The sequence below is a fragment of the Trachypithecus francoisi genome, unplaced genomic scaffold, assembly GCF_009764315.1.
Source record: "Trachypithecus francoisi isolate TF-2019V2 unplaced genomic scaffold, Tfra_2.0 Lachesis_group8, whole genome shotgun sequence".
NCBI classification, from domain to species: domain Eukaryota; kingdom Metazoa; phylum Chordata; class Mammalia; order Primates; family Cercopithecidae; genus Trachypithecus; species Trachypithecus francoisi.
The window spans coordinates 57,543,564-57,559,390 of NW_022681473.1; the positions used below are offsets into that span (position 1 = coordinate 57,543,564).

The 15,827-nt window shown below is 39.2% G+C and overlaps 1 protein-coding gene across 1 annotated transcript; it reads right to left on the reverse strand.

Moving 5' to 3' along the window:
• Positions 1 to 3,795: 3,795 nt before the first annotated feature.
• Positions 3,796 to 4,730, reverse strand: LOC117081294 (olfactory receptor 1044-like). The gene is given in 2 exon segments (XM_033207120.1): positions 3,796 to 4,148; positions 4,151 to 4,730. Coding segments are annotated over 2 exon segments (933 nt in total).
• Positions 4,731 to 15,827: the final 11,097 nt, after the last annotated feature.

A 15,827-nucleotide genomic window follows, 5' to 3' on the forward strand; every position in this document is an offset into this window, starting at 1 on the left:
ATATGAAAGAAAATGGAAAAGAATACTATGGTTCCTTCTCATGGTTCCTTATTTTGATCGGAATAATAAAAAAATTTATTTGGCATGTTTCCAAGCATGACACGTCAATAGAGTATAAAATGAAGAGAAATAAGAAGTTGAAATCTATACCAGTTGAAAAATTCAGCATTTTATGTGCAAATGAGTATTTTAGATACATATCAGATTTGTTAATGAAAAGTCTAAGTGGTGAATGCTGGCAAATAACATTCAGTTTTAGGATTATCATAAGGAAGATGAATATGCTGTTTATTTACATGTGAGAACAGTTTGTTTTCACTTTCAACAAAATGTTGCACTCTTTATGATAAATCTTCCATTATTTTGGTGATATTCAGAAGATATTTACTTTGGGCTGAATAATTAGGGTATGTGTATTGACTGAAACAGCCTCACTTTATTAGGAAACAAAGGTGTATAATTATATTTGTTTCTCTTGTGGATTATATATTATCATATTAATACTACACATTTATACAGTACTCTGTTTTTTAATGTAAATAATTAATTCGAGAATTCTTCACCTGAGACTTTTCTTACTTCATACGGCCAGAGTCAGGGAGATAAATTTATAATGCTGAGTCTCAATGGGAAACGAAAATGGGAATTATTAGCTCAAAAATTAGCCGATTCTGACCTTTTCTCATACCTATTTGCTTTTCAGGTTTTTGGGAAATTTAGTAAAATGTAGATTTATATCCTTTGCAACCTATAAATATAATATTCTCAATTTTATGCTTTGTTTTACAGAGTAATCAAGGAAGCATGTTGAGCAAAGTATACAAATTCAACAGCTGGGAAGGTATTATGGAGAGGTGACATTTTCTTCAGGTTTCCTTGAAAAGAACTGAAAACTGATGAAACTTTTAGACCAAATATTCCTTTGAAAACACGAATAGAATGCGTTTGCTGAGAGGCATGTATTGAAACATGTGATATTAGTGCGTGGTTATTTTTCACTTTCTAAATTAAACTGACATAAACAGTTTGAGAAATAAGTTTAAGAAATAGACATGGCTTTTAATTGAAAGCACAATTTTCCATGTAAATGTTGGTCCATGTTCATCTTTAGTTCAGTTAGTAGCAACCTTGTTCTGCAGCAGTGGTTCGTTGATTGTTATGGTACGTTGACAGCTCCAGCTCGTGTCATCTTCCCAGTGTACCAACTTCCTAAATGCATCTCTTTCCCTGGTCAGCTTGTGCTGTTGCCTTTGTATGTCTTCCCACCTCATGGATGTAAGTTTCATTATGAGGATATTGAAAAACAGTCTTCTGGTCATAACCCCAGTGGCTTCCTTTTCTCTGTCACTTCCAAACCGCAGGACCATTGCTGGGCACCATGTCCGCCCATCCATGGGAGTTAGGGATAAACACAAAAGAGTTCAGTTCAGTTCAGCAAACAGTTGTGATGCATCTGTTTTATGCCAGGAACTGCAGTAGGTGCTGGGGTACAAAGTGAAGAAGATAATTTGCTTGGTCTCAAGGGGGAGCTCCTGGTCTAATACCCAGGCTCCTACAATCCCTCAGCATTATCCTCTCCACTTTGCCTGTTCCCCTGTTGCTCCTTACCTGTGCAACAGTGCCTCCCTCTCTGGCTCAATTCCTGCCTTTCTTCCCACTGTTCCTTTATCCTGCTAGTGTCTTCCTTTTCAACCATAGCCAACACTCCATCTTCAAGTGCTTAGCGATACAACTTATATCTCAACTCTCTGGAAAGGCTTTCTGAACTAAGTAAGAGAAGTTGTAAATATTTAACTCTTTTCATTTTTCTAAATTATCTGATCATAAGCAACAACAAAACAAAGATCCCATATTATTATCTGCAGAGTTAATTTGGGGACAATAGGGACCTCTTAGTTTTTTGATTAATTTAATTTAATTTTATTTTATTTTTATTTTTTGAGACGGAGTCTCGCTCTGTCGCCCAGGCTGGAGTGCAGTGGCTGGATCTCAGCTCACTGCAATCTCCGCCTCCCGGATTTACGCCGTTCTCCTGCCTCAGCCTCCCGAGTAGCTGGGACTACAGGTGCCCACCACCTCACCTGGCTAGTTTTTTGTATTTTTTTAGTAGAGACGGGGTTTCACCGTGTTAGCCAGGATGGTCTCGATTTCCTGACCTCGTGATCCGCCCGTCTCGGCCTCCCAAAGTGCTGGGATTACAGGCTCGAGCCACCGCACCCGGCCTTTTGATTAATTTTAAACTTACTTGTAATTAATGGGTAGTATATGTTATGAACCATTAAAAATTACTTAATAGTAATCACTTTTGAAAATAGGAGGAAAGTAAACATTTTTATGGCAGATTTGTTTGCCTTAAGAATTATTTTGAAAGAACTATTAGAATTGAGGCTTGGGAAAACAGTAGAGTGCTTGACCTGTTGCAGTGGCTCACGCCTGTAATCCCAGCACTTTGGGAGGCCAACTTGGATGGATCACGAGGTCATGAGTTCGAGACCAGCTTGGCCAATATGGTGAAACCCTGTCTCTGCTAAAAGTACAAAAATTAGCCGGGCGTGGTGGCACACACCTGTAATCCCAGCTACTCAGGAGGCTGAGGCAGAAGAATAGCTTGAACCCGGGAGGCGGAGGTTGCAGTGAGCTGAGATTGTGCCACTGCACTCCAGGCTGGGTGACAGAGTGAGACTTCATCTCAAAAACAAACAAACAAACAAACCCCAAAACAAAGATTGCTCATATTTTTGCCTAAATGAAAAAAATTAGAGATTTTTCTTTCACCTATCCCTCAAAACAGCAAGAATTCATATAGCCTTATTTCCAAGAAATTGGAATATTGGATCTGTGAAAACAAAAATAAAGAACATGGAAAATGTTGCAAAACTAAAGTATTTCTCTAGATCATTCAAATTAAGTAAGACAATACTTTTATTTCTTAGAAACATTCACATATATCCAGGCCTGATTACTTCCCCAAACTCTCCCTCTTTCCATTCCTTTTTTTCCCTACTCATCCCTCACCCCCTCCCAGAAAACTCACTGTGGCTCCACTTTCCAGAGACTAGAAAAATTGAACCCTGGCTGTTGAAAAAAATGACAATTTTTAACATCTCCAAAAGTTTCCTAAACCTTCTCTTTATCTCTTTTAATTAAACTTTCTTTTCTAAACAAACCCCCCATCTAATTGCAGTGTTTTTTTTGTTCTTTTCTCTCCACACTATTGCTGCCATAGTATATTTTCTATTGTCTATTTAAAGCATGCAGTATTTCAATTACATTTGGATTAAATAAAGTTTTTGTAAGTTGGTCTTAAAACTTAATCACCATCTGCAGCAAAGTGTTATGAAGAAATATATTCTAAGACTAACAAATGACTCTCTACAATATAGCCTGTTGTAAACTGAAAAGTGTTTCTAATAACATAGATTTTCATGTGTGGGTTTTGTACCCAGCTTTGTTAAATTATAGTTTCACCCAGAATGTTGCTTTTCAGGATCTTTTTTAATTTACAGTTTATATTATTATTTAATTGGTAGTAAGCCGTTTCTTCTTCAGCATATGAAGGACACAGTTATTGACATTCTAGCTTGTAAGTCAATTTTGATAGTTCATGATAACTGGATTAAATATTACTATGTTAAATAAGTGACCCAATACTTTGGTCATTAAAATTCCCAAATTGGATTACTGTTTGCTTCCTGATTGGACAGCAATTCGCCTGCTAATTCTAAACTTAATTAGAGAGATTATACTTGTCAATATATCAAACTTTCAATATGCTGCATTCCATTAACTCGCTCACTATAACTCTTTGCCCTCTAGCATTTTTTTCAGGGCATCCTTTACTTCTGTGTTTCTCAGGCTGCAGATAAGAGGGTTAAGCATGGGAATTACAAGACTGTAAAACACAGAGACTACTTTGTTTTGCTTCCATGAATTCCCTGCTTTTGGTTGCTGCAGGTACATGAAAAACAGTGTTCCATAAAAGATGGTGACCACAGTGAGGTGGGAGGCACAGGTGGAAAATGCTTTGCACTTGCCCTTGGAAGACTGGATTTTTATAATGGAAAAGAGGATGCAAATGTAAGAGATGAAGATGGTCAGGAGGGACCCAGTGAGATTTACTGCAGAGAAGATCATGAGCTGCTTTTTTTGCTGTGGGTGTCAGAGCAGGAGAGGGCCAGAAGAGGGGGGTCAGCACAGTAGAAGTGGTGGATGACATTGGAGTCGCAGAAAGACAGCTGGAACGTCAGAGCTGTCTGTATCACAGAGTTTAGGAAGTCATAGGTATAGACCCCTATCACCAACTCCCTACAGACCTGCTGCATCATAATAGCTGTATAAATCAGGGGGTTGCAGATGGCCATGTAGCGGTTGTAGGCCATCGTGGCCAAGAGGAAGCATTCTGTAGTTGTGAAAGCACTGGAGAAGTACAGCTGAGCAAAACAGCCTGAAAAGGAGATGGTTTTTTTCTTCACCAATAAATTTTGCAGCATCTTGGGCCCAGTGGAAGATGGGTAACAAAGATCAATGAATGCCAGGTGACTGAGGAAGTAGCACATAGGGGTGTGGAGCTGTGAGTCTGCTCTGATGAGCAGGATCATGCCAAGGTTTCCCATGAGGGTGATGAGATAAATGACCAGGAACACCACAAAGAGGGGGAGCTGCATCTCAGGACGGTCTGTGAATACCATGAGGACAAATTCGGTCACTGTGGTATGATTGCCTTTTGCCATGTTCTCTCGCCTGCTGCAAAAATAAGAAATGATTAGATACTTAAAAACAAACGCTTCTTACCTCTTTGTTGCATTACCATATGAAAAAAAATGTGGCTTTACATTTCCAATAGTTAAAGGCTGTCATTAACTATGGGACTTTATTCTGCTGAAACAGACTTGGCAAGACTGTACTCATTTCTTTTTGGAACCAGGAGAACAATTTTCCTAGGACAGAACCTATTTTTATGTTAACAGTGTTAGTGTTTTCAGTTCAACTCAACAGATACTTCTGGGTTTTGTGTGGGGCCAGATAGCATGCTTGGTGCTGGGCTGGAGATGGGTATGACAATGACATTATCTTTGTTCTTATGGAGTCTAGTGGAGGGTTCGTAAAACATTCCATAAGGGGAAGTAAGCCAAGTACTTTTGGAGCTGTACAGAGTGCTGTAGGAGTTCATAAGAGGGAGAGATTGAATGTGGATGGTGGAAATGGAAAAGCTTAATTCATTCATTCTTGTTCACTTTTAAAACACATATTGCCCCTCTTCAATGTGCCAGATGCTATGCTAAATGAAGGTGATACAAAGATGAATAAAACGTATGCCTGCCTTCAATGAGCACACAGACTGGTACAGACTGGTAGGAGAAACATGCATGTAAGTAACTAGTTACAATTCACTGTGGGCAATGCTCTGAAAGAGAGGAATCTCCTAACTCAACCTGCTTCTGTGAAGGCAGTGTGTGGGGGTGGAGGATCAGCTGTCTTAGGCAACGCTGAATTATCCTAAATTTTAGGCTGGATATTTAAAATTATAAATGCAATATATCCACTTGGTGAACTTATCAATAGGACAGAGGGATATAAATGAAAAAACAGTTTCTCTCCTCTGCCTCCAATGTAATTACTTAATGGTATCCAGTGTTAACAGTTCCTTTAATATTCTAAAAACACTTAGGTATAAACAAGTATCAATATACACAAAACACACACACACACATACACACTTTTCTACATAAATGAAATCATACAGTTTTGCACCTTTTCTCTTTTTACACTTAAGAAGTATTTCCATGATAAGAATACATGGACACATAAAGGGGAACAACACACATTGGGGCTTATTGGAGGAGGATGGGAGGAGGGAGAGGATCAGGAAAAATAACTAATGAATACTAGGCTTAATACCTGGGTGATGAAATAATCTGTACAACAGCCCCCAAGACACAAATTTACCTATGTAACAAAACTGCACATCCTGTACAGGTACCCCTGAACTCAAAATGAAAGTTAAAGAAGTATTTCCAAAGCAGTTCGTAGAAATCCATGACATTTTCATAACTGTATCATAATTTATTAATAAGCTCTGTCTCAATGGATATTTAAATGTTTACGATTTTATTTCTTTTTTTTCCCTATCTCAAATAGAGCTTGCGCCCATCTGTCTAAGCATATATGTGGATTAAAGATAAACCACTAGGTCAGGCATGGTGGCTCAAGCCTGTAATCCCAGTACTTTGAGAGGCCGAGGTGGGTGGATCACGAGGTCAAGAGATCGAGACCATCCTGGCCAACATGGTGAAACCCCATCTCTACTAAAAAAAAAAAAAAAAAAAAAAAATTAGCTGGATGTGGTGATACATGCCTGTAATCCCAGCTACTCGGGAGGCTCAGGCCCGAGAATCGCTTGAACCCAGGAGACAGGTTGCAGTGAGCTGAGATCATGCCACTGCACTTCAGCCTGGCGACACAGCGAGACTCCATCTCAAAAGAAAAAAAAAAAAAGACAGAAAAAGATAAACCACTTGAAGTGAAGTTTGGGTCAAAATATATATATTCATTTTACTTTTTTGATGGTGATTGACAAATTGACCTCCAAGTAAATTTCACCAAGTCAAACTCCCTTCTAACAATATTGTGCAAGAATACTGATTTTCCCATACTTTTACCCAAAGTTTTATTAAGTTTTAAGCCTTTGCCACTGTGATAGTGGATATTGGTAACTCCTGTAGTTTTGTGTGTTTTTATGAGTAGGGGTTAGCATTTTTCAAACAATTATTTGCATGTATATTTTTTCCCTATAAACTGTCAGTTCATTTCCTTTCTGAATTTTTCTATTAGGTTGATTGATTTTCTAGAACATTTTATTTCTAGGAGGCCTTCGTTTATGAAGGAAACCAGCTCTTTGTCTGATACATGTATTGCAAATTACTTTTCAGTTTGTCAGTTGTCCCTTAACATTGGTATGATAATTACTTTGTATACTATGCAGTGAGTTTTGCATTGATTTCAAATTTATCAATCCTTTTCCTTTTGAATTCTGATCTTTGCAATATGGTTAAATGAAATGTCTTCAATTTAAAATTATTTAAGGCCGGGCGCGGTGGCTCAAGCCTGTAATCCCAGCACTTTGGGAGGCCGAGACGGGCGGATCACGAGGTCAGGAGATCGAGACCATCCTGGCTAATACGCTGAAACCCCGTCTCTACTAAAAATACAAAAACTAGCCGGGCGAGGTGGCTGGCGCCTGTAGTCCCAGCTACTCGGGAGGCTGAGGCAGGAGAATGGCGTAAACCCAGGAGGCAGAGCTTGCAGTGAGCTGAGATCTGGCCACTGCACTCCAGTCCGGGCGACAGAGCGAGACTCCGTCTCAAAAAAAAAAAAAATAAAATTATTTAAAAAATTATCTCCTGTTTAGTCCAGAGACTTACTTCATTTCAATTTTATATTACAAACTTTGATTTTCCTGGAAATTTAATTTTGATATAAGGAATGAGGCAATCAACTGCAGTTATGCCTCAAATAAAGATGGGAATACATTCTGAGAAATGCATTGTTCAGTGATTCTGTCATCGTGTAAATATCGTAGAGTGTGCTTATACAAACTGAAATGGTATAGCCTACTATGCACCTGGGCTATATGGCATAGCTTACTGCTCCTAGGCTGCAAACCTGTACAGCATGTTACTGTGCTGAATATTGTAGGCAATTGTAACACAATGTTATTTGTGTATCTAATCATATCTAAACAAAGAAAAGGTACAGTAAAATACAGTAAAATAATATTATGAGACCACTGTTGTAAGCCGTCTGTTGTGGATTGAAATGTCATTATGCACTGCCAAGACTGTATTTTTACTTATTCCTTCAATGGCTAGCCAGGTGTTCTAATGCAACTTATTGGTGAAATTGTTTTCCTGCTGGTTTTGTTGATTTAAAACTCCGGACTTATCCTATACTAATACTAAAACATCCTGAAGTGCTTGGGTCAATTTATGATTTCTTTTTTTGTAGTCTTTTCTAGAACCAAGACAACACATTTAAATTAAATAGTTATATAATTCATTTTACTATCTAGTAGCAATTTTTCTGGCCATTCTCACGTGTACATTTTCCAGATGCACTCTAACATTATTTTATCAAGTTCCAAAAGAATCCTGTTTGTACTTGAAATGCTATTGCATTAAATTGATTTGTCAGTTTAAGGGAAAATTGACATTTTTACAACTGAATCTTCTTTTCTTAACTGTGGTATTTATTGTATTGATTAAATAATTTCCTAAATAGAGTTTTATAGTTTTATTTAAACTTTACAGATATACATCCTATGTATTTCTTTAAATTCTAGTCACAGGTATTTTATCTTTTTGTTACTATTGCAAATTAAATCTTTATTATTATTATTATTATACTTTAAGTTCTAGGGTACATGTGCATAACGTGCAGGTTTGTTACATATGTATACTTGTGCCATGTTGGTGTGCTGCACCCATCAACTTGTCAGCACCCATCAACTCGTCATTTACATTACGTATAACTCCCAATGCAATCCCTCCCGCCTTCCCCCTCCCCATGATAGGCCCCGGTGTGTGATGTTCCCCTTCCCGAGTCCAAGTGATCTCATTGTTCAGTTCCCACCTATGAGTGAGAACATGCGGTGTTTGGTTTTCTCTTCTTGTGATAGTTTGCTAAGAATGATGGTTTCCAGCTGCATCCATGTCCCTACAAAGGACGTGAACCCATCCTTTTTATGGCTACATAGTATTCCATGGTGTATATGTGCCACATTTTCTTAATCCAGTCTGTCACAGATGGACATTTGGGTTGATTCCAAGTCTTTGCTATTGTGAATAGTGCTGCAATAAACATACCTGTGCATGTGTCTTTGTAGCAGCATGATTTATAATCCTTTGGGTATATACCCAGTAATGGGATGGCTGGGTCATATGGTACTTCTAGTTCTAGATCCTTGAGTAATTGCCATACTGTTTTCCATAATGGTTGAACTAGTTTACAATCCCACGTCCCTATTTCTCCACATCCTCTCCAGCACCTGTTGTTTCCTGACTTTTTAATGATTGCCATTCTAACTGGTGTGAGATGGTATCTCATTGTGGTTTTGATTTGCATTTCTCTGATGGCCAGTGATGATGAGCATTTTTTCATGTGTCTGTTGGCTGTATGAATGTCTTCTTTTGAGAAATGTCTGTTCATATCCTTTGCCCACTTTTTGATGGGGTTGTTTGTTTTTTTCTTGTAAATTGTTTGAGTTCTTTGTATTCTGGATATTAGCCCTTTGTGAGATGAGTAGATTGCAAAAATTTTCTCCCATTCTGTAGGTTGCCTGTTCACTCTGATGGTAGTTTCTTTTGCTGTGCAGAAGCTCTTTAGTTTAATTAGATCCCATTTGTCATTTTGGCTTTTGTTGCCGTTGCTTTTAGTGTTTTAGACATGAAGTCCTTGCCCATGCCTATGTCCTGAATGGTATTACCTAGGTTTTCTTCTAGGGTTTTATGTATTAGGTCTAACATTTAAGTCTCTAATCCATCTTGAATTAATTTTCGTATAAGGAGTATGGAAAGGATCCAGTTTCAGCTTTCCACTTAAGGCTAGCCAATTTTCCCAGCACCATTTATTAAATAGGGAATCCTTTCCCCAATTCTTGTTTTTCTCAGGTTTGTCAAAGATCAGATGGCTGTAGATATGTGGTATTATTTCTGAGGACTCTGTTCTGTTCCATTGGTCTATATCTCTGTTGTGGTACCAGTACCATGCTGTTTTGGTTACTGTAGCCTTGTAGTATAGTTTGAAGTCAGGTAGCGTGATGCCTCCAGCTTTGTTCTTTTGACTTAGGATTGTCTTGGCAATGTAGGCTCTTTTATGGTTCCATATGAACTTTAAAGCAGTTTTTTCCAATTCTGTGAAGAAACTCATTGGTAGCTTGATGGGGATGGCACTGAATCTATAAATGACCTTGGGCAGTATGGCCATTTTCACGATATTGATTCTTCCTATCCATGAGCATGGTATGTTCTTCCATTTGTTTGTGTCCTCTTTGATTTCACTGAGCAGTGGTTTGTAGTTCTCCTTGAAGAGGTCCTTTACATCCCTTATAAGTTGGATTCCCAGGTATTTTATTCTCTTTGAAGCAATTGTGAATGGAAGTTCATTCATGATTTGGCTCTCTGTTTGTCTGTTACTGGTGTATAAGAATGCTTGTGATTTTTGCACATTAATTTTGTATCCTGAGACTTTGCTGAAGTTTCTTATCAGCTTAAGGAGATTTTAGGCTCAGACGATGGGGTTTTCTAAATATACCATCATGTCATCTGCAAACAGGGACAATTTACTTCTCTTTTCCTAACTGAATACCCTTGATTTCTTTCTCTTGCCTGATTGCCCTAGCCAGAACTTCCAACACTATGTTGAATAGGAGTGGTGAGAGAGGGCATCCCTGTCTTGTGCCAGTTTTCAAAGGGCTTTTTCCAGTTTTTGCCCATTCAGTATGATATTAGCTGTGGGTTTGTCATAAATAGCTCTTACTATTTTGAGATACATTACATCAATACCAAATTTATTGAGCACTTTTAGCACGAAGGGCTGTTGAATTTTGTCAAAGGCCTTTTCTGCATCTATTGAGATAATCATGTGGTTTTTGTCTTTGGTTCTGTTTATATGCTGGATTACGTTTATTGATTTGCATATGTTGAACCAGCCTTGCATCCCAGGGATGAAGCCCACTTGATCATGGTGGACAAGCTTTTTGATGTGCTGCTGGACCCGGTTTGCCAGTATTTTATTGAGGACTTTTGCATCGATGTTCATCAAGGATATTGGTCTAAAATTCTCTTTTTTTGTTGTGTCTCCGCCAGGCTTTGGTATCAAGATGATGTTGGCCTCATAAAATGAGTTAGGGAGGATTCCCTCTTTTTCTGTTGATTGGAAAAGTTTCAGAAGGAATGGTACCAGCTCCTCCTTGTACCTCTGGTAGAATTCAGCTGTGAATCCATCTGGTCCTGGACTTTTTTTGGTGGGTAGGCTATTAATTGTTGCCTCAATTTCAGAGCCTGCTATTGGTCTATTCAGGGATTCAGCTTCTTCCTGGTTTAGTCTTGGGAGAGTGTAAGTGTCCAGGAAATTATCCATTTCTTCTAGATTTTCTAGTTTATTTGCATAGAGGCATTTATAGTATTCTCTGATGGTAGTTTGTATTTCTGTGGGGTCAGTGGTGATATCCCCTTTATTATTTTTTATTGCATCTATTTGATTCCTCTCTCTTTTCTTCTTTATTAGTCTTGCTAGCGGTTGATCAATTTTGTTGATCTTTTCAAAAAACCAACTCCTGGATTCATTGATTTTTTGGAGGTTTTTTGTGTCTCTATCTCCTTCAGTTCTGCTCTGATCTTATTTATTCTTGCCTTCTGCTAGCTTTTGAATGTGTTTGCTCTTGCTTCTCTAGTTCTTTTAATTGTGATGTTAGAGTGTCAATTTTAGATCTTTCCTGCTTTCTCTTGTGGGCATTTAGTGCTATAAATTTCCCTCTACACACTGCTTTAAATGTGTCCCAGAGATTCTGGTATGTTGTATCTTTGTTCTCATTGGTTTCAAAGAACATCTTTATTTCTGCCTTCATTTCGTTATGTACCCAGTAGTCATTCAGGAGCAGGTTATTCAGTTTCCTGTAGTTGAGCAGTTTTGATTGAGTTTCTTAGTCCTGAGTTCTAGTTTGATTGCACTGTGGTCTGAGAGACAGTTTGTTATAATTTCTGTTCTTGTACATTTGCTAAGGAGTGCTTTACTTCCAATTATGTGTCACTTTTGGAATAAGTGTGATTTGTGGTGCTGAGAAGTATGTATATTCTGTTGATTTGGGGTGGAGAGTTCTGTAGATGTCTATTAGGTCTGCTTGCTGCAGAGATGAGTTCAATTCCTGGATATCCTTGTTAACTTTCTGTCTCATTGATCTGTCTAATGTTGACAGTGGGGTGTTGAAGTCTCCCATTATTATTGTATGGGAGTCTAAGTCTCTTTGTAAGTCTCTAAGGACTTGCTTTATGAATCTGAGTGCTCCTGTATTGGTGCATATATATTTAGGAGAGTTAGCTCTTCCTGTTGAATTGATCCCTTTACCATTATGTAATGGCCTTCTTTGTCTCTTTTGATCTTTGATGATTTAAATCTGTTTTATCAGAGACTAGATTGCAACCCCTGCTTTTTTTTGTTCTCCATTTGCTTGGTAGATCTTCCTCCATCCCTTTATTTTGAGCCTATGTATGTCTCTGCATGTGAGATGGGTCTCCTGAATACAGCAGACTGATGGGTCTTGACTCTTGATCCAGTTTGCCAGTCTGTGTCTTTTAATTGGAGCATTTAGTCCATTTACATTTAAGTTAATATGTTATGTGTGAACTTGATCCTGCCATTATGATATTAACTGGTTATTTTGTTCGTTAGTTGATGCAGTTTCTTCCTAGCCTCGATGGTCTTTACATTTTGGCATGTTTTTGCAATGGCTGGTACCGCTTGTTCCTTTCCATGTTTAGTGCTTCCTTCAGGGTCTCTTGTAAGGCAGGCCTGGTGGTGACAAAATCTCTAAGCATTTGCTTATCTGTAAAGGATTTTATTTCTCCTTCACTGATGAAACTTAGTTTGGCTGGATATGAAATTCTGGGTTTAAAATTCTTTTTTTTAAGAAGGTTGAATATTGGCCCCCACTCTCTTCTGGCTTGGAGAGTTTCTGCCGAGAGATCTGCTGTTAGTCTGATGGGCTTCCCTTTGTGGGTAACCCGATCTTTCTCTCTGGCTGCCCTTAAGATTTTTTCCTTCATTTCAACTTTGGTGAATCTGGCAATTATGTGTCTTGGAGTTGCTCTTCTTGAGGAGTGTCTTTGTGGCCTTCTCTGTTATTTCCTGTATTTGAATGTTGGCCTGCCCTACTAGGCTGGGGAAGTTCTCCTGGATGATATCCTGAAGAGTGTTTTCCAACTTGGTTCCATTTTCTCCCTCACTTTCAGGCACCCCAATCAGACGTAGATTTGGTCTTTTTACACAATTCCATACTTCTCGCAGGCTTTGTTCATTTCTTTTTCTCCTTTTTTCTTTAGACTCTCTTCTTGCTTCATTTCATTCATTTGATCCTCAATCGCTGATACTCTTTCTTCCAGTTGATCGTGTTGGTTACTGAAGCTTGTGCATTTGTCACGTATTTCTCGTGTCATGGTTTTCATCTCTGTCAGTTCGTTTATGGCCTTCTCTGCATTAATTATTCTGGTTATCAATTCTTCCACTCTTTTTTCAAGATTTTTAGTTTCTTTGCACTGGGTACGTAATTCCTCCTTTAGCTCTGAGAAGTTTGATGGACTGCAGCCTTCTTCTCTCATCTCGTCAAAGTCATTCTCCGTCCAGCTTTGATCCACTGCTGGCGATGAGCTGCGTTCCTTTGGAGGGGGAGATGCGCTCTTATTTTTTGAATTTCCAACTTTTCTGCCCTGCTTTTTCCCCATCTTTGTGGTTTTATCTGCCCCTGGTCATTGATGATGGTGACGTACTGATGGGGTTTTGGTGTGGGTGTCCTTCCTGTTTGTTAGTTTTCCTTGTAACAGTCAGGCCTCTCAGCTGTAGGTCTTTTGGAGATTGCTTGAGGTCCACTCTAGACCCTGTTTGCCTGGATGTCAGCAGCAGAGGCTGCAGAAGATAGAATACTGCTGAACAGCGAGTGTACCTGTCTGATTCTTGCTTTGGAAGCTTCCTCTCAGGGGTGTACACCACCGTGTGAGGTGTGGGGTGTTGGTCTGCCCCTAGTGGGGGATGTCTCCCAGTTAGGCTACTCAGGGGTCAGGGACCCACTTGAGCAGGCAGTCTGTCCGTTCTCAGATCTCAGCCTCCGTGTTGGGAGATCCACTGCTCTCTTCAAAGCTGTCAGACAGAGTCGTTTGTGTCTGCAGAGGTTTATGCTGCTTTTTTTTTTTTTTGTTGTTGTTGTTGTTTAGCTGTGCCCCGTCCCCAGAGGTGGAGCCTACAGAGACCGGCAGGCCTCCTTGAGCTGCTGTGAGCTCCACCCAGTTCGATCTTCCCAGGGCTTTGTTTAATTACTTAAGCCTCAGCAATGGCGGGCGCCCCTCCCCCAGCCTCGCTGCTGCCTTGCAGTTAGATCGCAGACTGCTGTGCTAGCAATGAGGAAGGCTCCGTGGGCCTGGGACCCTCCCGGCCAGGTGTGGGATATAATCTCCTGGTGTGCCCGTTTGCTTAAAGCACAGTATTGGGGTGGGACTTACCCGATTTTCCAGGTGTTGTGTGTCTCAGTTCCCCGGGCTAGGAAAAGGGATTCCCTTCCCCCTTGCGCTTCCTAGGTGAGGGGATGCCTCGACCTGCTTCAGCTCTCGCTGGTCGGGCTGCAGCAGCTGACCAGCACCGATTGTTCGGCACTCCCTATTGAGATAAACCCAGTACCTCAGTTGAAAATGCAGAAATCACCTGTCTTCTGTGTCACTCACGCTGGGAGCTGGAGACTGGAGCTGTTCCTATTTGGCCATCTTGCTCCCTATATTTTCTTTATGCAGTCCACTATTGACAAGCATCTAAGTTGATTCTGTGTCTTTGCTGTTGTGAATAGTGCAGTGGTGAACATATGAGTGCATGTGTGGTAGAATGGTTTATTTTCTTTTGGGTATATATCCAGTAATGGGATTACTGGGTAAAATGATAGTTCTAAGTTCTTTGAGAAATTTCCAAACTGCTTTCCACAGGGGCTGAACTAATTTACATTCCCACCAACAGTGTATAAATATTACCTTTTCTCTATAGCCTAACCAGCACTTGATATATTTTTAACTTTTTATTAGTAGCCATTCTCACTGATGTGAGATGGTATCTCATACTATAATGCTACAGTAACCAAAATGCATGGTACTGGTACAAAAATAGACACATTGACCAACAGAACAAAATAGAGAACCCAGAAATAAAGAACAATGGGGAAAGGACAGACTATTTAATCAATGGTGCTGGGAAAACTGGGTAACAATATGCAGAAGAATCAACCTCAATCCCTACTTCTCACCACATACAAAAGTTAACTTAAGGCAGAGTAAAGACTTAAATGTAAGACTTCAAGCTATAGCAATCCTACAAGAAAACCTACAAAATATTCTTCTGGTTTTTGGCCTAGGTGAAGAATTTATGAGTAAGACCTCAAAAGTAAATGCAGCACCCCCAAAATTGACAACTGGGACCTAATTAAATTAAAGAGCTTCTACACAGCCAAATAAACTATCAGCAAGGTAAATAGACAACCTACAGAATGGGAGAAATATTTGCCAGCCATGTATCTGACAAAGGATTAATATCCAGAGTCTATAAGGAATTTTTAAAAATCTGGAAGCAAAAAGCAAATAACTCTATTAGAAAGTTGGAAAAGGACATGAAAAGACAGTTCTCAAAAGAAGACATGAGTGGCCAGCCAACACATGCAAAAATGCACAACATCACTAATCATTAGAGAAATGCAAATCAAAACCACAATGAGATATTATCTCACACTAGTCAAAATGGCTATTATAAAAATGTTTTTAAAAAGCAGAGGTTAGCAAGGTCGCAGAGAGAAAGGAATGTTATTGGTGGGAATGTAAATTAATTAATTCAGCTCCTGTGGAAACCAGTTTGGAGACTTCTCAAAGAACTAAAGACAGAATTACCATTTGACCTAGCAATCCCATTACTGAGTACGCAGTAATCTGTTCTCACATTTTAATACATTGAGTAAACAACAACAGGCTGTATCTTCAACACTTTGTTTGTAAATCTGCTTATCTAAATATCCAAGTTCATCACTTATAAGT